Source organism: Coturnix japonica, chromosome 4 (assembly GCF_054131305.1).
Source record: "Coturnix japonica strain WE chromosome 4, WE-NBRP24, whole genome shotgun sequence".
In the NCBI taxonomy this organism is placed as follows: Eukaryota; Metazoa; Chordata; class Aves; order Galliformes; family Phasianidae; genus Coturnix; species Coturnix japonica.
This window is the reverse complement of record NC_140666.1, coordinates 34,833,719-34,857,032: the sequence shown is the minus strand read 5'-3', so window position 1 is coordinate 34,857,032 and position 23,314 is coordinate 34,833,719. Positions and strand designations below refer to the sequence as shown.

At 40.5% G+C, this 23,314-nt stretch overlaps 1 protein-coding gene across 2 annotated transcripts in view; it reads left to right on the top strand.

Annotated features, from left to right (window-relative positions):
- RNF150 (ring finger protein 150) overlaps window positions 1-23,314 on the top strand; it is a 118,677-nt gene that overhangs the window by 51,152 nt on the left and 44,211 nt on the right. For both annotated transcript variants that reach the window (XM_015861049.3, XM_085546437.1), the window contains exons 2-3: window positions 15,910-16,160; window positions 23,152-23,223. In XM_015861049.3, coding sequence (XP_015716535.1) covers window positions 15,910-16,160; window positions 23,152-23,223 — 323 coding nt within the window. The remainder of the gene's footprint in view (window positions 1-15,909; window positions 16,161-23,151; window positions 23,224-23,314) is intronic.

Genomic DNA, 23,314 nt, shown 5'->3' with positions numbered 1-23,314 from the left:
ACACAAGCTTTTCCTTGCGTAATGTAGCACATATCAACAGCAATATGCAGTTGTGTATACATCCTGCACAGCCGCTGTTGTTTGGTCAGATACCTCTCTCAACTTGAGAATCTGTACATTTTCCTAAGTCTACATTTCCAATGACAGTACTTGAAAGGCTACGAAGCACTTTCATAAGGAAGATTAATTTCTCTGTATCATTCAGTTATGAAACATACGTCTCTACAGGATATAGTAATGGTGACATAAAAATAATGGCATCTGTGGAAGGAAAAGAGAGGTGTGATATCTGAAAGGCACATCAGTGCTATAACCCCTTCCTTTTCATCATGCCTACATGCATTTGACAGCAGAAAAAAAGGATCCACTGAGCAGAAGGGATATCTTTGTCTTAAGGGGAACTGTTCTTTTAAGTAACTCTTAGGGAATAACATCTCTGAAATGAGCTTGTGGAGTTGCTTTAGCCAGGGCATATACCTGGCTTTGCCTTTGGCTGCTGTTTAAAATGGCATTTCTTGAGGACTACAGTTCTACTGACAATGACAAGCTGTAAAATGCTGGAAATGCTGTAGCACATTAAGAAAAACTTTCTCTTACACCTGCCAGGACATTTGGGGCCCTGTCCCCTTTCTCCAGGATGTCTGTAACTTCCATACATAATCGATAGGAACTGCTCATATCCTGTGTTTGGAAAATAAGTCCTGTAAGCCACACTCTTAAAGCCTGTTGTCTAACAGGCAGTGTATAAATAAAAATACCCAGCTTTTTTCAGTAGTGGTATGTTTTTCCTTTCATTCTGTAGACCTGACACAATTAGCCTTACATACTAAGGCTCTGATCCTGCATCATTATAAACCAGTGGAAGATTTAACTTTGATTTCATTGTGGGAAGAACTGGATTTATGAAGAAAATGTTAATGACTTCTGGATGGTAATACATATTTTCCCTGCTTGGTTGTAAAGTGGGAAATTAAAGTTTATAAGGCATTTGCTTTTCATATATTACAAGTGTGCTTTTGAGATGTTCATATTGGTGCCACTGTAAGGTGTGCATTATGAAGATTTCTAAAAGAAGATGTGTATCCAAGCTCCATATAAATTTGATAAGCATAAGGTTCCAAAGTGTAATTGTTTCTCTGTGTTGCATTAGAAAGCATTCCTGCAACATCCTCCACCTGAGATTCGGAGAGAAACATTCTGACTCTATAGAGGCATAAATATATTTTTCCAAGACACTCAGACTTTTACATGCTATTAAGTGTTGGCTGGTTTTTTTGTTTTTTTTTTTATTTTTTTTTTCTGCTGTGAAAAGATCTGCATATTTCAAACATTTTCAGGCTTGATGTGTAGTTTTAGCTAAAGATGGGTGTATCTTGCCAAGCTTGAGGTTTGCTTACCACTGCCAACTATTCCTCAGTTCACACTGTTCATTGGTCTAGTTCAAGCCTAAAAAAACACTTCTGCTGTATTTCAGTTCTGGAGTTCTTCCTCTTTTCTGTCCGTTTTCATTTGTTTTGTTTCTTGCTTTGACTCAGGATTTCTGCTTTGTTCTGGGGTTTGAATATCTCCATCTGAAAGACAGTTATGTTCTGTAGCATGTTGCTTGTAGTATCTTTCCAGTCTTGCTCCTGGAATCAAGGAAGCCCAGCTCTGTGAAGCAGTTCTGTAGTGAGACTGCTGTGTATGAATGGCAATGTCTGGTTGTCTTGAACTTCCCATCTAACAGTCTAATTTCAGCACTCGGATTGTTATAAGTCCCAGAGCACTGGGCGTTACAGTTCTAATGGCAGATATTGGCAACTGAACCGAATGCAAGTCCTTGCTGAAGAGTTAATGGGACATTTGTCCATGTGGAAAGAAAGTCAGTAATGTTCATGTTTTGTCAAACTTTGTCCTTAATGATAGCTGGACATGTTTGAAATTAAACCTGATAAGTTTACCACCCTGAGGTTTTCAGGCTACCAAGAAGTGGTGGCCCTGCCTGTGGCAGTGGGGTTGGAACTTGTTGATCTTTGGGGTCCCTTCCGACCCAATCCATTCTATGATTCTGTGTTTTTATGAAGCTGGAGTGCACATTTTAAAAATCACAAAGGAACGTTTAAGTTTTTCTAATCTTATCTGTTTCAGTGCATTTCTCCTGTACCAGCTGAATATGTAATTCATCCCAAAGGACATGCTCAGTAAATAACTAAATCCTTTCCCCCCCGTTAAATCACACAGTTGAATCTTTATTTATTTATTTATGATTTGAAAAATTTACCATAAGATTCCAGCTGTTGACTCTATCTATACCGTTTTTTTTTTCCAGATAGACAAAGCCTCTATTACTAACCATTGTTTCCAAGGACGTGTACATGTATAGAGATATGTCAAGACCCCTTTTAGTCCTGTTTTCACTAAACAGAGATCTGTGTATGTTTCTGTATCTGTGTATGCTTTCCCTGCAGCTGTGAACAGTTGCGTTATACTGATTTTACTCTCAGTGCCTCTGCTTCTGCTCACTATTTCCTGTTTATAAATCCCAGGCTCATACTTTTTTACCATAAGGATATGCTTGAACTCTGTCCCAGTGTGGTGTTTTCTCATTTGGTTGGCTGTCCGGTCAGACTAACTGCTTTCCAGATTTGAGTCTCTTTTTTTTCATTTTTTCTTTTCTTTTTTTTTTGTTTTTGCCCTCTCATGTTGGTTTGCATAGCCTGGCTCCTGGTTCCTCGAAGCACCACCTTGCTCATAGGCAAGTGCAGGCTCTGTGTATTGCCTCAGTGCCCCAGGCCCAGGTGAGCTATGGCAGCTTTCCTCTGCAGCCGGTCTGCTTTGTTATGCTGTTTTGTATGACAAATAAGCTGTACTGTGGTTTGTGGTTGGGCTGCGGTGTCCTTAGGAGTATTACTCGGTACATTTGGGGAGTTACCCTAAGTGCAAAAACTAATGTATCAGAAAATGTTCTTTATTTTGCAGTGCGAGTCATTAGCAGCAGGGTTGCACAGGGAACTGTGCTTTAGTGGGGGAACTTGCAGACCTGAATGGGTGAGCAGGGAAAACAGAGCTGCAGTTACTGCTCTGCTGTTGAGGTTTCTCTGTGACTTTGACACGTTGCCCCTTTCTAAGCTGATGATATTTGTCTACTGCATTACAGCTGCTGGAGAAGACCATGTTGTTACTGCTCCAGGGAATAAAATCCAACCTTTTGGTGGAATCAGACAATCATTTCTAGAAAGAGTCAAATGCAGAAAAGCAAATCTCTGGCACTAGAAAGCTCAGCTGAACTTACCAGTGTGTAGCTACAGACTGGTATAGAGAGAGCTTGGCAGATGCAGTGGTACATGGAGAATTCGGCAGCTACCAGATGTTACGCTGTGAGAGGCAGGGCTGAGTCTGGTTGTTGACTTAGACATCAGACATGGTTAAATCAGCCCTAGATCAAACTACAGAGCTGGAAGCTGAATCAGTCAGGAGATTATTAACAACACCAGTATAGCTTAGTTGGGTAGGAAAAAACAACCAAACAACAACAACAAAGTAAATATATATATCTATCTCCAGGAATTCATTGAATATCCCCCTTACCATTAGTATTTTTGGGTGACTTGCTCTGAATTTTGTTTCAGTGGTTCTCAGTTACATCTCTATTTCTGTTTTTGTTACATAAACCCAACCTCTTACTTGAATTATGCCTTTAGAAACCCCAGTATCATAGTTAAAAATCAAAGTTCTCACCTGCCAGACTTTCTCTCTGATGTGTGAAGTATCCCTGGAAGTTTTATTGTACTCTGCATTCTTGCAAGTTAATGTTCTTAAAAATGGTTTTAAACTGCTTTGCCCCAGCATAGAGAATTTAACTTTATTGATTCAAAATCCAATTTTGTTTGAGCTTATGCCTGTTATAATACAGGAAAGGCCTAAGACTCAACATTTATCTTATTTTTTTTCTTCCTTCTTAGACATTTTAAGTGTTGCTTTCCAAAGAGATTGTATGGACAGCTGGAGAAATGCAAAACTAATGGTATTAGAGAGACTAATGAGATAAAAATTGATTTTGTGAGAAAGGATGTGAGTTTTATTCAGGCTGAATAATACATTTTTCCATGTTTTTTTTCTTATTTTCACTAGTTTTACCTTTCTGATTTCAGTATATGGAACAGGTCCCTTGTTGTAAGTGGCTTTTAACCATAGCACCTGAAAAGGACAGCTCAAAGATTCTGCAGTCCTGCCGCTTCCTCAGGTTTCCTTCACAAAGTTCTTGAGCAAACAAGACCTCTTCAGCGAAAACAAGACAGACTTTATTATCCTTGTTTATATCTGATGTAAAGCAAAATAAGACACATCACTGTTTATTTTGAGGTGTTTACTTAATTCCAACATTTACAGACTTTTGTTTATTGTTGGTTTTTTGGTTTTTTTTTACAGCTCATAAATAGCCAGAGTTTACAAATGTCCTCTCTTTATTGGTTGATAGCTCTGATTAGGGTGGGTCCAGTGGTTGGGTTGAATAACATGTTGAAGGAAGCAGCTGACATAGCCTTGCATGTTTCTCCTCCTTTCCTTCCTCTGTTTGGCGTTATTCAGTACACCCAAGGTGATTTCTTTCCCATTGTCTACAGACCTGGAAGATGTATCATGCTGGCATCTGCTGATATGGGGGACTTGCAGCTGGCACTTCTGAAGTCCTTTTTCACTTTGTCTTCTTCAAGTTACTAAGCACCTCGGGTTCCCACAAAGGACACTCTGCAGGTCAGATGAGCAGCTCTTACTGGGCCCCCAGGAGTGTCTGCTTCTCCAAGGGTTGGGAAGCAGTACAGAGAAAGATTACATGCACTGAGGAAACTTCAACATTTATTTGTAGCTTTCGGAATGATTTGTTATCACTGATTAAGAATGAACAAAAGCTAATTCTACATGAAAGCTAGACTGCTGCCTTTGTGAGAGTTACAAAGACTTGTGGCATCAATCATGCCTGTGGTGCTAACGTGAGGTGACAAAGATGAAGGCTCAAGCTTGTGGCTGCGACTTACACTGAGCATAATGACTGAAGACCTTTTCTTCAGTCTTCTTCTTTAAGATGGCAGCAACTAGAAGTGCTAGCAAACATGCCACTGTTAATCAAACCTATCCATGCCCTACATGGAAAAGTATGTTCAAAGGTATGAGGAATGATTGAGCAAGACAGGTCTCAAAGAGATGACTAAGGGCTCCTATCATAGAGGTGTACAAAATTCCCATAAAAATCCAGTGACACTGAGGGATGTACCACAATTTCTGGAGGCTTTGATAACATGTCAACAATATTTCCCCTCAGATTTACCTTATTTCTCATTTCATTTTGCCCAAGTGTTCCTGGCCCTTTGCCTGAGATTCGGTTTATTTGCCCTTTTGTTTCACATTCGCTGTTGATTTCCACTGCTTTCTTTCTTTTGCTGCATTTCCTTTCACTGTTCCTGTCAGTCATTTCTACTCCCATCCGTCCCTGTGCAGAGCAATATAGGTAACGGATGCTTTCACACTTCTAGCCAAGTTTTCTCTGAGATAAGAAAGAGGAAATCCCCTGTAGCAATTCCAGAGTTTCAGGATTGCTGCTCTGAACCTGTTTCTCACCCAGCCGATTAGGGCTTACTTGCACTGGAACACACCCAACAGCATTACTCAAAAAACACAATCTTTTGGTTTGGGGATTTTCTGGGTTCGATTACTAGGCAAAGGAGTCTAAGGGCCTCTTTTGGGAAGCTGTCTCTTCTCTGGAGAAAATCAGGTATCCTGTAATCTGTCCCAGTGGCACAGGTGGAGGATGTGCTTAGTTGCCCCTCTTCCAGCAGCAGTGTTGCCATATCACCTTTTCTCCAGCCCACAATTCCTGTTCCTCGGTTCAGTGTGAAAATGGGGCTGAGAAGGTCATGGGAAATCTATGGCACTCTTGAGCTGTCCCTGCTAATTTGGATGCCAAGGCAGACAACCTTCTGTCACCAGTGGGTTAATTGGCTGCACCTAGATACTGCAGTGAGAGGTGAAGGGGGTATCGGGGCTGCAAGACCCTGTGAGCCTTTGAAGCTGCCTGGACTTCTGCTGGTGCTGTCCCAGATGTAGGGCCAGTGATGGGAACCAGTGATTAAAAAAACCTCTTCTGGTCCCCATCTAATTTCTGTAATTAACAGTTCACAGCTCAAATTGCAGATGAAACCTCACAATCTTGAAAGATATTTCCAGCTGTGCTAGAAGTGCTTGAATCATGGTTTTAGAACTTTGGGGTTTCAGCTGAAATGAGATTTTTTTACACGTTCCTCTCTCACTCTTTCTCTTTTCCTCTTTTTCATTCTTTGGAAAGTTCCTAATAATATTTTACTCCCCACATTTGAATGCTATTTATTTTGCATATGGCACTAGTTTGTTGCTGCTTTTTAAAATCTCTGATTTCATGAGTAAACAAGCAGGAGCTGTTACAACACCAAGAAATCACTGCTTCTGTCTCTAAATGTAGATGAAAAGCTGTTGATTAATCTGCATGGTAATGACTACATTTTTCTTCTGCGTATAGTCTCATGGTTATTTCCCAATTTCCTGTGTTTTTTCAATAATCTTTGCTTGCAAACTTTATAAAACACAAACAGAACTTAATTCTATTAGCAGGACATAATTCCATACAGGTTAATCAATTACGCAAACAGCAGCTCCAGTTACTTCCAGCACCATTTATTTGCTTCCCCTGTTTTTATCTCTGAGTACTCCTCAGCTCTCTGTGTACCCATGTGTTTCATATGTGTTTGGGTCTTGTCAAGGCATGGGGTTAAAGTCTGCAAGGAGGAATTCCAGGTGTGTACTGCAGCTGGCTGTGAGCTGTGTATTTGCAGCAGGAAGCTGTGCTTTGTCAGCTTTCACTACTCCTGGCTGCTGGCACATCCCTGGGTAGTGTGTTGTGGGAACCACTGCAAACCTCCCCATGTTGTTTCAGTACTACCTACTGACCTCATTTTTCTCTTCCATTCAGTGCAAATATCCTAATTACTTCAAGTATAGACGTACCTGAGAAAGGATCTGGAGTTTGATGGGAGGAGGGCTTAATGTAAGGTACTGTGGCAACATGTGTGTCCTCATGCAGGACAATCTGCCATGAGGAAAGGGCAGCTGGGGCAGGCACAGGGCAGTGCTGAGCCCTGGGAGGATGTGAGCAGCCCCAGCCATTCTGCTGATTTATCTTTCCTTCATGAAGGCTGGGATATAAATGCTGAGCACTTATCTTCAGTTACCCTTTGTAAAGTCATTCAACACATTTGCTTGAGCTTCCCCATTTGTAAATGGAAATATATTTATATTGCTCTAGCAGCACCAGGCACAGGAACTGGCTTGTGTTTGGCCTGCACACTATCGCAACTACTTCAGATGCTATTTAAGACATATTTTCTTTTGGCATAATTCCCCTGAAGATAGCAAGGCAGCTTCTGCTTAGGTAGTGGGTGTGTTTTGCACCAGCCCTGAAAAGGTTATCGCTGTGTCATGTTTTGCTACAAATTGAAGCCTAAAGCCTATGCCAGCTGTAAAGACCTGTCTAAAGGATTCTCTCATGTCACCTTGTACAAAAAAAAACTGCAAAGCGTTTGAAGGCAAGTTCAAGAACAGAAAACGTACAGCAAGTAGCATGTGCTATCAAGTATTTTTTAGATAATAAAGGGGATTTCCAGAGATGTCTTCAGAACGAATGATTAGGGATTGTAGTTAAGCACTTCCTTGGCTATAATAAGAAAGCCTTAAAGCTTGTGCCTTGGTTTGGGCCGGGGTCTGGGGAAACCTCTCAGAGACCCACCCTTTTTCTTCTGTAATTAAGTGTGAATAAAAAACAACATGCTGATTCATTAGTGTTGGTTAGTTCAGCAGGCTGATGAGCTGACAGTATGGGAAACAAGCCCAGGACGAATGCAGCTATCATGCTGAGCTGGATTTTGTAAGTTTTACAGCTGTTTACTTCTTTCTCCTTTGCTGCAGTTTCTGCATAAAATTAGAGGAAGTCAATACATTCTGAGCTCTTACAGCCTTGAGAAGATCAGCGCTGATTACAAAAACATGAACAGAAATTTCTTTCTCCCTCAACAGTAATAAAAAGTGGTCGAGACTGCTTTTTGCTGAGAAGATCACAGCCAGAAGCATCTTGCCTCTCCTGGTTTCAGCATCAAAAGAAATGAACCGAGAATATCTCAGCTGGAGGTTATTGTTGTTCACCTCAGGACCAAAGAGAAAACTTCAGTATCAGTTATTTAAATACTGCAGCCAGTCATTAACATCCGTGGGTTTTTTCTTTAACTGTCCTGTTAGATATTTGTACTTCTGCAGAGAGAAATGATCTGTGACAATAAGATTGTCAGAGGGGGAAAAAAAAGGAAGTGTTTGCGTGGAAGATTTGCCTTCCTTTATAATATGGAAAAGGAATGGCTGGAGGGAAAAGGTGTCACTCCTCTTTCCAGCAGAAGCCATGCTTGCCTTTTAAGGAGACCTGATTTACAGCTAAGTGTTTTGGAAGATGGGCAAGGGACCAAGGAGGGTGCTAACAGTGCCAAGAAGAAGTGGGAAATGAGGCAGAGGGTAAGTTGAAGAAAATATCTCTCTGCTTATAAACAGAGATACAGGAAAGCAAAGTTGAAACGGGGATGGGAGGAGATGAAAGAACCCACGTCACTGCAAAGCAATGGCTCTGCAATAATAAGGAAAAAAGAGCATACTGTGAAAACTCATGTGCCTGTGCACCCTGCCACCCATCGAGATGGAGTTATGTGCTGCAGCGCTGTCCTTGTTTCTGGCCTTCCCCCGTGTGTTTTTCTCCTCTGGCTGTGCTCCCTAGAATGGGCTTTGCTCTGCATTGTAACAGCAGTGAGGGCCAAGGGTTATGCTCCTGCCCTCTTTTCCTGGCAGGCAGCAGGCAATGGGCAAAGTCTCACGCATCCCACCCTGCTCTGCAGCCTGCCCTCACTGCCAGGTGAGAGCCTCTGCACCTAGAACATACCGTTTCCCCTGGCTCTGACCCTTGCTGGGGTTTGGAAAGCAAGACACACCAGCTGTCTCAGCCCAAGCCTTTCTCTTGTCTAGAGACAGGTGTGCCATCCCCACTGCAGTGCAGAGAAGCCTCTTGGCTTCAATAGACCTCTGAGTGTAGTTTTGCTGTCAAGACCTGACTTAATCTCACTTTTGTCCTGAGCAGATGCAAATTTCAATGCCCAGATAACATAAAAGCAAGTCTGCTGTTTAAGACCAAAGGTATGTCTAGCCTGTGGTCCACTGTCTGGTAAAAAAAATCAATAGAAAACCAGTGCAAAAAAAACCAGTACCTAACTGGGAAATTATATAAGCAGGGTGAATGTTGAGTCCTGCTTTCCCACCCTCCAGCGATTTGTGGTTCCTGAGTATCTCTTCTATTTGGTAGCTTTCTGTTTAGCAGCACAGAGGTCCTGCTTTTAACCTCTTTATTTTTTTCATGCGAGGCCCTTCCCATTTTATTCAGAGATGGCTGAATGACTTTTTGTTTTAAGAGTTTTTGGTGATTAAACTTACTGAATAACCTTGAAGTACCTATATTTGCCTATATCTGTTATGAAACCTCATAAGAAATTGGTGTCCTTTCTAGTCCTCTGGCACCAAGATAGTTCTGTGCAAGAGGTGGTAGATCTCAATCTGTAGTCATTTCACCTAAGATATACAATATATCAACTGTGTATTACTGTTACTTACTGTATGTTGCTCTTTGCCAATTTTTTCCTCTAGTCTCATTTACTGACGCTTCAATTTGAGACCAGCACTGCAGATACGCCATAGAGTTCCTGCAGGGTACTATGCTTTTACTTAGATAATTCTTCATAGTTGGCCTGTGTAAAACTCCAAGGCTTCGTTTAAATGATATTTACACTGCTACTTCTCTGAAATAGTTGAAACTCAGGAATAAGTTTGCCTAAAATATTGCTTTGATTTCCCAAAGTAATTTTTGAGCTCACAAAAAATGTAATTTAAGCCTATGCTTATTACTAAGGGGAAAAGAAAACAGAGATAAGCTGATATGCTGGTCAGTTTATAATTGTGTCATTAAGAACAGGAGAACTGAGATCCAGCTCTCATCAGGTGATCTTTAAGACATTACTCTTGATGCAACTGTGAAAATATCAGAACAATTTATACAGCATTAATGTTCAATTGAAATACCACCCGATTAACATACATACTATTTCCCACATAATTTCATTGTAAAGGAACCAAACAGTATTAGAAGCAGGAGTATTCTCAAAGAGAACCAAGTCTGTAGCAAAAGGTCCTATCTTCTTAATAGTCCAACACACTATTCTTGTTTAGACAATCTTAGTTAATCACAAGTATGGCACCAGCAGCGTGAATTTCTTTTCTTCTTTGATACTTCCTGGCTGAGCTACTGTTCTGGACTAAAAAAAAGCCAACAGAAAAAGTGCTATCCTAAAGTCCATGCTTTGTTCCAAATTTGCTTTAAACACATAATCTGAACTGCATTGTAAAATCTATTTGCACAGATGCAGGTAGCAGCGGGGGTGCAGCAGGAGAGCAACCACATGGGTGGCAGCACAGCCAGTGCTTGTGCAGAGCCCAGGCTGCTGAGCTTGTTGGAAGCACAACTGCTGAATTGGCTTGTGCTGCATGGGGCTTCCAGAACACTATGGCCTGAGCTGGGCACTTGCAGGCTGTCAAACTGTTTAGATCTGCATTTGTCTGGCTTCTTCATAATAGGTGATGGTTACTGAAATTGATTCCTAGTAATAAAATTGTTTCTTCAAGGTGTAAAGGAAGAGTTGCTTAGACTCTTGCACCATCCTGTGGGGTGTTTGTCCCTGGCCTCCACACAGACCAGGTTGTGAGCAAAGTTGCATTAAGGCAATTTCTGAACTCTAAAATTACGTCTGAGTTTTCTGCTACAGAATCTGTGGAAGGAAATAGTTTAGTAGATGATTTTGATGTACAGCTTAAGAGAAATCCATATTGACTTTTTGATAGAACATCACAGAGAAGAGCTATATACCTCCCAAATTAGAATTATATTCAAGTAATTCAAGTTAATTATTTCTCTGACTTCTGGAAGTTGCCAAGCACCAAGAAGTAAATCTTCTAAGATATATCAGAAGCAAATCACTTGTCAGAGCCTCAATGAAGAACTGACAAAGCAGTAAAGAAGCAGCCCCCCTCTGTTGGACCTGCTTCTTAATTAAGAGAACAGAGGACCTTTTTCAACATCACTCCACAGCTCCCAAAGCAGAAACAAGAAATGTCATAGGGTTGTCACCAAAGCCTGTTTACAAGGTGGAAAATGTTACTTGCATCTTCTGCTCATAAAATCTCTTCATTTCTTGAGTTGTAAAGCCATGGGTTACCAAGCCGGAGTCTTTGTTTTCCTGCGCCACCAGCGAATAGACTGTTACCCTTAAAAGAGTTTGCAGCTTGGCATGGAAAGCATCCCAGCTGAAATGCACTTCACAGCCAAATGCTGAGGGGAGGAGGAAGGTTTGGAGAGGCTCTCCCAGGTATTTTTCTTAAGTGCGCATCTCACCATAGAAAATATTCTCTGACGTAATTGCTGCTTTGCTGAGCACCACCTGCTGCTGAGCAGGAGGTAGAGGAGAGCTGGAGCTCACTGCAAGCTCTTTGCATCTACCTCCCTCCCTTCACAGTCCCTTCTGTCCTTGGACACTGGCAAAATGTTACTCCTTTTCCTGCAGGCCGGGGTGAGGGACAGTTCAGGATGACCCATGCAAGATGGAATAATGCCTGGGTGAATCAAAATTATTTCCAGAACAACTCTTTTTAAGTGAACAAAGCAGACACAGCTTGGTTGGGCTGTTCTGCCACTGATGGATTAGCCACAGGGTTACCCTGTGACTGGGAGCCAAGCTGAGCCTGTACAGAGCACCACAGTATTGCCTCTCTGGAGCCAGCAAAGCTTGGCCCTGTTGGCAGAGCAGCATAATAGCAGGGAATGCAGAGCACAGAAGCTGAATCGCTGCCTGTGGATCTGCAGCATGTATTCTCCACTCAGAAATATGTGGTGAGGTGAATCTGCTTCAGCAAACTGAAGGGAGTTTAAACATCACGAATGCCTGCAAGTTCTACCTTGCTTGTTTTGTTATTGGCATATAAGGAGAGAACATTGATATGTTAAGTATTTCCTAAGCTGAAGAAGAAAATCCATTCACTGCAGCCTGAATACCTCTGATTTATGAATCTCTGATTCATCCTGACAGCTATTTAAAAAATCATGTCAAAGTCTGCATTAATCTTGGCCAGAAAAAGAAAAGAAATGTGTTAGGTAACAAGGGTGCCACAAAGTGCAGTTGCCATTGTGGATGTAATGAAAGGCATTGTTAGCATCTAACTCACAAGAGAAGCATCAGTACGTATTACCAGATAGTTCTTTTTTTCCTGAAGTCTGTTGAACAAATGTGTACTTGAGCATAAAAATCATCTCTATGATTGATGGATGGCTCCTTACATTATTTCTCTTCTGGTATGTGTATAGTTTTCCTATATATACGATATATATTTAATGGCTTCCCACATGCTGTTAAATACCAAAACAGTGATAATACTGTGATGTGAGGGAGGAATGGAAAACAAACACTTGGTAATTGTTGTTTCTTCCCAATATTAATTGTATTTGAGATTAAAAATTTAATAGCTCAATTGACCAAATAGCCCTTTCTGTAAGGCCTTGGAGAAATTATCATGAACTTAATAGAACGCTACAAAAAAATCTTCCTGATTATTTGTTGCTGATAAGCTTTGTTAGTGTTTGTTTTTTCCAAGAATGCTGCATTACAAACTAATGTTTTCCAAGAAAATAAGCTTACAGTTTGAATATATTAAGTGTTTGAATAGATGAAAGCAGCTGCTTGCTTCTTGCAAATAGCTGTCTTCTGACTTTGCATTTCTAAACACAGTTTTGTTTAGCGTATATCCATGGCAATATATAGTGTCTTGTTTTGTAAAGTATCATGAAAGGCCATAGGCCAGAGGTGGCAGTAGATAATCCTAGCAATGGGATGGAAGTATGAGAAAGTGAAGGTATGCATGTGGTTGCGCTCTTGTCAATGGAACATCACTTCATGATGCTTCCATAGTGAACCCAAGACTGAAAGCTGCACTGTAGTTTGATCAGAAAGGGCAGGCTCTGAAGAGCAGGAATGAGGTCAAATTTATCCAGGAGATCATAATTTTTGACTCTCTCTTTGGTATTAAAAAGGTAGGACATTACTGTGAAATCCTTGTGTTGTTATTATAGGTATATTAATCCCATTATTAATTGAACGTGATTCTTAATGTGCAGTGTGTCATGTATGGCCATTGTCCATTATATGTAGTTCTCCAAAAATACACTGAGCTTTGTTCAGATGAGTTAGACAAAGTAAAGGCGCTATAAGCATGTTTTAAAAGACATTGTGGGTTAAGGATTATCTAACAGTTAAAATGCCACCTGTATTTTCTTAATGAAAATATTTTCATCCATCCCTTCCATTGGCACAGTCTTCCAGGTGATATCTTCCATACCACATCCTACATCACAGTGCAGATGATGTGAGATGGCTGTTTGGACAAGTGAGGAGGTGGCTTTTGAGAGAAGGTGGTGAAATTAATTTCAGTATTTTCAGCTGTGGGATTTATTTTTTTTTGCTGTGGGTACTTTGTGGCTGTTTGTGTGGTTGCTCCTTTGGTTTTCATGTGGAGTGATTTGAAGCTGTCATTATTTTTCTTCAAGAAAAGAATTAAGTAAGCCATGTGAGCAGCTGTGAGAAACATAAGCAATGCTCCAGACAATTTGTCTTGATGTAGGAAAATTACTGACATCATCGGTGCCTTTCTTGGCCACTTTGAGACATAGCAAATTCTCCCTAGCCTGTTAGGGTAATGCCTGCATTAGTCTTTGATAATAAACAGGTATCAGGTGTGTTGCAAAGGTTAATTTAAACTTGACTGCTGAAGGTGGAGCCGTACTAGACAACAGAAGGAAAATACCTGAAAATCATTACAATTTATGGAAGTGTATCAGCAGAAAAGTTAAATCGTCTACCACGGATACTGAAAATTCTTTTTGACCCAGCAATTTCACCCAGTTCATTGACTGGCCTATTCGTAATCAGGGAAGTATCCCTTTTGTGAGGCTTTCCATCATGAAAGTGGTGCAATTTGCACTTCAGCTCCAAGACTTGAGAAAGCAGGATTCAGTTCCCAGCTTTGCTGCATATTTATTTTGTCTGTGAGTGGCTACAGTCTGTCACAGCTATTTCAGTACCTCCAAGCCATCCAGGCATCCAGCAGAATTGGAAAAAAAATCCACCACAGTTAGCATTTTCTATTGAATGTTACCCACATGTCCTCTTTAGTATGTCTGAAATTTTGTTAAACTCCTGTTGAAATCTTTGGGTATCTAAATGCCTTTGAAAACCTGGTTTATACTTCCCAGGAGTTTTTGGCAGATTAACATCTGAGCTGGACCACAGGGACTGGGCGCACAATGCTTCCTGGGTTGGGAAGGGGGTGCTGTCAGAAACACAGTCTGTTTGAAGGCAGGCAATCCTTTCCCACCTCTATGGATGTCCCACAGTAGGTGGCTTTTCGTCTTCCTTCCACAGTCAAAATACAGATAACAGTGGAGTTTACAACTGATCTCCTGGGATTTCAGCTGAAATGCCAAAACACTCACCTCCACTTCATCTCTCTGACTTCAACCCTTCCTTTCAAGTTTGTACTTTCCTTTATAAATTCCAGTTCATGGTCAGCGTTGATGTTATTGTATCTGGCATGTTTCTGCATTCAAGTACATCTTGTTGGTACTTAGCTATTTAGAGTAATGCTGGATTTGACCATTGCAAAATATAGCTTAGCTGTAAAAATTGTATACGCTTGTTTTGTGAAAGGAAAGAACAAAATTCCTAATATTAACCATAAAGTAATTCTTTTTATCCACAGAGCTAGAAAATGCATCTAACAAGCCGCCTCATCCCAGACGATTTCAGACTTTTATTTGCTGTGTACATAGAGCATATAAAAGAAAGGAAACATGTTTCAGCAGTATGTAATGCAAAACCAAAACAGCACAGCTCATAAAGGAAAAATGATGCAGAGGAGGACCTAATTTCACAGAGCTGTGGCTTCAGATGGGCAGACAGGATAGTAGGAAGACCCTACCCCATCCTAGAAATGGAAACCCCTTTGCTACATTGGTTGTGCTGACACATGCCTCTGTGGGATGTGCTGTGAACTATGTCAGGGGCTGAGCTGAGCTGCAGTAACATCTTTTAGTAAATAAAATGGTGCTGCTGACTTTCACTATGGCTCCTAAACACCTGGCTGGTCTCAGGCTGTAGAGTGCCTTGGTGGCACAGGGCAGGCTGAGCTCCACATGGAATGTTTAGAGATCCTGTTGTCCCTACAGCCCTCACCCATCCCTGCCCTTGGGCAAGAACAACAACACTTTGGTGTGTTCACCCTCCAGCCCTGTGGGAATCAGTGACTGGAAGCACTTCTGGTCTGAGTTGGAACTTGGTGGGGCTTTGTGCAGAATGGGCTATGATAAGTGCATGGGGTGCTGGAGGGAATTATGCTAGCTCTGGCACATCTCTCTTTCTGTGCTGGCTACAGCACTATTCTGCTCGATAAGCCTCAGCAGAACTGGATGCCTGTATTTGTCAAACCATGAAACATGTTTTACGTATCTCACAGATCAGCTTTATGGGAACGAACTGTGTAACTGGTTCTGGTTGAAAACTTCACCACATCCATCCAGCTTACCTCCTGATGAAAATCAGGATGAGAAAGAGGAGCTTTTTGTTATTGTTTTTGCTTTGTTGCCTTACTATACCCTCTTGTCATTCTCTTACATTGCATTCAGCTGTTCTAATTAAAGTTTCTTTTCTCTCTTCTCTATGACAGGCCTAGATGATGTTGTAGCAATAATGATTCCTGAACCCAAAGGAAAAGAGATAGTGAGCCTCCTGGAGAGGAACATCACTGTGATGATGTATATAACAATTGGGACACGAAACCTGCAGAAGTATGTCAGCCGGACCTCCGTGGTGTTTGTCTCCATCTCCTTCATTGTGCTGATGATCATCTCACTGGCATGGCTGGTCTTCTATTACATCCAGCGATTCCGCTACGCAAACGCCAGGGACAGGAATCAGGTGAGTCATTGCTGCAGTGGGTCTTGGTTTCCAAAAAAATAATCACCGTGGGATTCAATTTTAAATAACCTTGAAGTAAAATTTGAGGAAAATTTATGTGAGGTTTAAAAAAACAAACAAACAAACAAACAAAAAACCCACCTAATACTGAGTAGTGAAAAGAATGAGGATATAAAAATTTCTGTGTATGGAGAAAGGCAAGAATTCTGTCAGTATAAATGGAATTAAGGGGAAAAAAATGAATATATTGTATGTATTATGTGGGGGCTTTTTCCGTGCAAAACACACATGAAACAGACAGAAAGAATGATAATGTGTATTAGTGAAAAGATTAGTTTGTTACACATAGCCAAGCGATAGAGGAATGAATACAAATAAAAACCCTTATGATCAAAGAGATAAATAAAATGTAATGAAGTGTGCAGAAATACCTATGAGAAATAAGGCTTTGCAATATGTGAAGATATTAAAAAGAACAGAGTTTTCATTTTCATGCTTCTTCTGAAGGGCCTTTAAAGGAAAAGCCATTGCTGTTTATTTGACAGCGATCACTGAACGTGTAAGTGGTGTAGTCACTGTAGATATCCACCTGTATTATTAAAACCTTGGTTTTGGCATTTTGTCCAGCCTGTCCCTGAAAGAGACACAAAACCTATAGGGCTGGAGAGAAGCCAGCAGCATTGTGTGGGAATGGGTGGTAGGTTCTGAGGCCCTCTGGGTTTATAATGCACCTTGAATCTTTATAGTAGTTCAGAAATGAATATTAGTAGCAATGTTAATGATAAGTTTCATCTTTTATTGACTGGATCCAACTAATTTTGGCATCAGCAGAACTGTGAAACTGAGACTTCTATGTTTCATTTTAATGGTTCAGTAGGAAACGTTATCAATGTTGAAATCTGAGGAGATGACCGTTTTACTGCAGGAAAAATAATGCTCTGTGATTCAGAGATGGTTTTGGACCCTTAATAAACTCCTGTTCCAGCAGGAGGAGGACTGCTTTGTTTGCTCTGCTTAAAAAAATAAACAGGGATTGTTTATAATTGTCTTGCAGAAGAAAGTACTGCTGCACTCAAACATAAACTTAACATATAGAGATCCCTCACCACTCCCACTGAAACTTAGGCATCCTCAGAGATGCAGAGAAAGCAGCTGCTCTGTATTTACAGACAGAAAGAATATATTTTACTTTTAAATATAGACCATGAAATTTTGAATAGTGAAAATGAGACTATCCCAGCTGGAATTTGAGCATCACTGGCAGCAGAATCACTGCGACTGTAGTGGCTGTGGTAATTTTCAGATGCTTTGGCTGCTAAAGCACATGTGTGCCTAATTTATGCATGTGAGTACCCTGAATGTGCCTTCAATCAAGTAATTATACAGGCAGATTAGCAGTGTCAGTAGACATACATAAATATGAAACCCAGCAAAATAAGAAGCACGCTTCAGGTTATACATCATAGTTTGGAATTACAAGTTTATATGTTCAAGCAGTTTTGCTTTCCAGTCTTTTCTGTCCAGAATTTAAATGAGACTAATGTGTGCACAAACAATTATCCTCTGCAGAGGATTCTTGATAACTTTGTTATTAATACAAATTCTGTTTTTGAAAAGAATAAGAAAACAGGCCTCCTAAGCAATTCTTACTTTATTTTCAAAGCTGGACTAATTATGCAGGACAAACTAGGATTTCTTTATATGCTTTCATCACTCAGTTCTGCCTGTCTTGTAATTCCACTACTGCTCTTTACTTATGAAAAACGGTACTCGGTGACATATATGGATAACATTCAACCATTTCTGTTAAAGACCTTTTTAGTCTTGGCTATTGAATGTAGGTAGCTGTCAGAATAGCTCAATTTGCTCTTTCTTTTTTCATGAGGGTTCCTTCCTCTAATGTTCTGCTTTTCTTTTTTTTAATCTTGAGCACATTATCTTGTAACATGAAGATGGGAGCCCAAAGTTCTTGAATATTCAGATATGTTCAAGAGAAATGTGTTCTGTTGCTTTTTGGGATATAGTTTAGAATGTGATTCTTTTATCATTTGTCTCAAAAACTTTTGCCATTCTAGCTTGCATTTGTCCATCTGTATGAAGGTATTGTGTTTATTTGTTGTAAGTGCCTATGTTGCTCACCAGCATTAAGAAAGGTGCTTTCTTCTGTTTGTTAGTTAAAGCTTATCCAAAGGGTAAGGTTGAGATGTTTGTGTAAATAGAGCTTCAGAGGAAGAGGGAGCCAGCTGGCCTATTTGTTGTTGTGCCATCAGTTCCTACTCAAGGTTCTTTAGGATCTAATTGAACACTGACTGCTCATCTCTCTAAGTGCTAAAAGCTGTGACTCGTTAATTAGGTTTCTGTTTTTAAAATAATAAAAAAGGAGGTTAAATTTGTTTTGATATCTGAATGATTTTAAATCACAGATTATTAAAATAAGAGCTTGTGAGGGCCAGTGTTTTCTTAGTTGAAGGAGAACTTGTGCTTGCCTCTTTGCTCACTTCCATCATGCATACCCTTCCTAGCTATGTCTGACAGTGAGGCTGCTTGGAGCAGTCCAGCCTCTGAGTTGGCACCTTGGGCACTGTGCTGAGGGAGTGGGACAGGGTAGCTGATTAGCAGAAAAGGTTGTATTATAGGAAAGCAAGGTTTCTGAATGTCTTTCATTGATTACTTCAAGTATCCCTAAGTCATGTTTCAGTTTACCTCTTCCCAGCTGACCCACTGTATCTACCTCTTGGTTTCCTTGGAGCATTTTTTTTGTCAAGCCTCATCACCACCTCTACCTCCTTGCTCTTTCATATACGACTCTCCTTCCCAGGTCTGCTTCCCATCTTGTACACAGCTGAAGTTGCTTATCAGTCAGTAATTTTAAGAACTTACTTAAAGCAACAACTCTGGCTAATAATACAGGCAGATAGGAAGATTGAAGAATCTCTTGGATTTCTCCTGTTACTCCTTAGTGAGATGAAACCTGGGCATATACCACATGCATTTATATTCAGCCATCACTGTTCTTCACCACCTATGCAAAATCCAGGTTCATGTGCCAGAAAGGAGAACCAGGTAGGTGCCTGCTTTAGCTGAGTGGAGAACCAGGACTGCAAGGTTTCTCGCTGCATGCCAATGCCTGCTCATGTAAATGTAAACTTAGTTGGGAATTTCTACAGTAGAGACCAAAATTGTCTTTCACTATGGGGTTGTGCTTCTGCAGCTAGGGTGTCATCTACAATTGTGCTTCCTACAGTCATAGAAAACATGCTTATGTTTCAATTTTTATTTTAATGTTTTGAGCTTTTAAGAGCATCTTTAGCACAGATGGCTATATATGTGTCAAAGTAGAAGGTAGGTAGTAATATTCATGTGCATGAAAATCCCAAGTTTTTCTCTTCCTTTCCCACCTAAAAAAATGGTCAGGAAGTAGATATGCTCAGTGTGATGTTCTTTTGATATCAAGCAAATGATTTTCTGAAAGAGAAGCATAGTCAATCTGTTTCCTCAGCAGCTCATTCCTGGAGTTCTCCTGAAAATGAGAATTCTGACAATGTGTATGAAAGACTAGGGGAATTGTTTGTATCAAGCAACATCATGTTGCAGAGCTAATTGAAAGCAGTTGGGAATTACGTGATAAGTGAATTCCCAGAGGTAATTCAGCAAACTGTGACTTGCCATCTTAGCCTTGTAAGTAGCCAGAACACAGGCTTTAAAAAATATCACATCAGTGCATCACCGTTCATATTTCACCAGTGTCTCTTTCTGAGATCAGAGATCTTTCTTTTGTCTGTGAGCCATGGGACAGGAAGACAGCAAGCAGGAGATATTTGAGTTTCATGTCTATTGGCAGGATTTCTCTCATGTTGTTTCTTCCGATTTACTTCTTGTTAAGAAGCTTTACTTAAGATCATTTTGAAACCAGGTGAGCTCTATGATTTTTGCAGGATGGCAAAAGCCAAAGCAGGCAGTTATTCCACTGGGGCCTGCAAGTCCTGGGTTAATATCCAGGGAAGAACCCAGTTTAGTATGTAACTGGCACCACATGGATGGTCGGGCAATTCTCTGAGAAAGAAAACAGGTGATCATGACTTTTTAGTGAGTTTTGGGCCATTGGAGAGTGACATCATATTGGAATCAGTCTTAGGAATATGCTTCCCATGATGAAAGTCCGCAATCTGATCTGTGGTGATGTGGCTGGTATTTCATCCTGCTGCTTTGCCTCATTCTGCTCAAGGTAAAAGGTGACCTCCTTTCCCAAAAGGTGACAGTCCAGTAAAGCCATTAAGAGAGGGTCACTCTTTATTTCCCTTCCAGAGCGTATTCTGTCATTTCTGTCATTTACTTCCTTAGGAGGAGATGAGTGATGCTTTCCATGCTACTGTCCTTTCTTTTTGTATAGTAGCATAATCTCCACAAGACCTCCACATCTGATACTCTTAACTCCTTCCAGTCCAATATCAAATGTTGCAGTCTTGCTAATGACATTATGGGATTTGTGATTATAAATCTCTAAGCTTCATTTTAAACCCTTGAAGTATTGTAATGCCTCTTATCTTCTAGGGACAATGATTGGTGATAGCATGCCTTTTGTTCAAATAGAAGAATCCTTTGGAAGTACAACTTTACTCGTTGTCAAAAATTAAGTAATTCTTATTTGCATTTAAGTCATGAACTTGACTGTTTAAGATAGACAAGAGAAAGCAAACATGAAAACAAGCAGATCAAAGATGTACATGAGTCTTTAATCTTGTCCAATCCCCTTGAAAAATGTGCAAAAAAAAAAAAAAAAGAGCTGAGACATTTCATTAGTTTAAGTAATAATAATGATAAAAAGAAATCACAAGCAATTCCTGAAGCAGGGTGCAATGGCTCTTGTCTTGCTCTGTGTTATCAGTCTGTCTTTGATTTACATTGAAGAAACAAACAGCTGGCAAGAAATGCTTCCAGCTCTTGTCATATCTGTTTATTGAAGGGAGACTGTGAGAAAAATGTACCACAGGAAAGAGATGTAACTACAAGGAAGTCCCTCACATGTAATAATTAGCTGTGCTGGAAAGCACATATGTAAATCCTATATGATAGCCAAGATAATTTTCATCTCTGGCCTGAAATTGCTCACTGCTTTCAGGATTACACACATTCTATGTCTTTCCAATCCAATAAACTCACCCTCTAAATTAAATACAGTGCTTTTAATTTAATCCAAAGAACAAAGTGGTAATTTATTAATCATATCTGTGTGACGATGAGGTCGCAATTTACAGACAATGTTCAGCTTCCTCTCATTTTTGGCTTCATGCTCTTGCCCCTCCAGCTGGAAACCCTTCCCACTGACATGCCCTCAGAATTCCAGCACAGGCGGTGTTCCCGGCTCTGAAAGTTGAATGTCTTCTGAGTCACCAGAGCTCCTAAATCTCCCGCCTAACTAACAGCACATGGTTGGAAACTAGATGGGAAAAGGGGGCGAGAAGAAGAGTTTAAGTCATTTACTGGTAGCGACTCGGAACGCACTGTTATAAACCAACAGGATGTCATGGGAGTAGGTGTGCTGTTTGGTCCTGTGTAAGACAGACAAGAAAAAACTGAAGGGAGCCCAGAGGAGGGTTACCAGTGTGTTCTGGGGATAGAAGTGTGCAACAAGTGAGGAGAGGTGGAGGGAACTTCATTTAGTAAGCTGAGAGAGGAGGAGGCTGAGGGCTGTGCCTGCAGCCTCCAGTGACACAGTGCATGCTTGGAGGGAAGGCAGTGTCAGACTCTTCTGAGAGAAGCACAGAGAAAGGACAAGGATAAGTCACAAATTGCAGCTAGGGAAATTCTCCTTGTGGAATAGTGATTTAAAAATAAATAAATAAATAGATGCCGCAAGAGCAGTGAAGCACTGGAACAAATTATCCACAGTGGTTGTGAAATCTCCCTTCCTGGAGATAGTCAAAACTTGACTGGACACAGCTCTGACTTTGAAGTTGACCCAGCCTTGATGAGGGGGTGGGAGCTCATGACCTCCCCAAGACCTTTCCAGCCTGTGAGTCTGTCTCCCAGTCTCCTTGTTGCGTTAGCACATTGAGCAGCCAAGTCCTTGGAGTACTGATGCTGGCACAAGCTAAGAAGCTTCATGGAGCTGCGATTGTGACAACTGCCCCCATATCATTCTCAGCCCCATCTCCATCTTCAGCTTTTGAGAACGATGTTTTGCATCAGGCTGTTACTTACTTTAACCTTGAGTGACAGTGGCAGTATTTAGGAAAAAAGGAAGAACAGTCAGAAATGTCACATGGTGAGCAATTTATGGAAAAAAAAAAGAAAAAGCAAACTGTTAGGTATGTGTACGATGTTCTGCAAGACTATATATTGTTTTACCTGTAAGAAACTGCAGATACTTTTGCCTCATTTTTATACCTTATGTTGCTTTAATGGAGTAAAAACAAAAACAAACAAACAAAAAAAGCAACAGTGAAGAAGATAATTTGTGTTCATCATGATTTAAAAAGTTATTACTTCAGTTGCAACACTGAAATTTTGCTGGGCATCATGAATTGATCCTGGAACAAAATAAGAATAAAGACCTCCTGAATCTTAAGTCCAGCATTCATTGTGCTTACCAGCCCAAGCCTCATTTTAAAATGTACTTTTTGCAAGTGTGATTTAAAAAAGGAGAAGAAAGAAGTAGGATACCAAAACAGCAGACTTGTTACGTACATTGCTACTCACTGAAATAGTATAGTTGCCATAGTGTAATATCACAAGAAGCTCATGTGCACTCCTCTCTAGAACTGAATTAGCATAGCTCTGCCTCATCAGCCATGGGTTACCAACAAGCCTAAAATACCTACTGTGCACTTATTCTGAATAACAGCATGACTGACCTCATCTGTTCACATTGATACAGAACTGTCTGGTTCCCTGTACAGTTACTTGAGATTATTAAGAAATCTAAGAGGAAAAAATGATGAATTCTGCATGAAGAGCTACTCTTTGCTTAAGAGCAAATTTTGTATTACAGCGCCGGCTTGGAGATGCTGCAAAGAAAGCAATCAGCAAGCTGCAAGTCAGAACAATCAGGAAAGGTGACAAGGTAATTTTTCAAATTGCTCATTACCAAATGAATCACTGCACTGAGTATTCCTTCCGACCACCAGGACAAAGAGGCAGAACAGAAGCTCCAA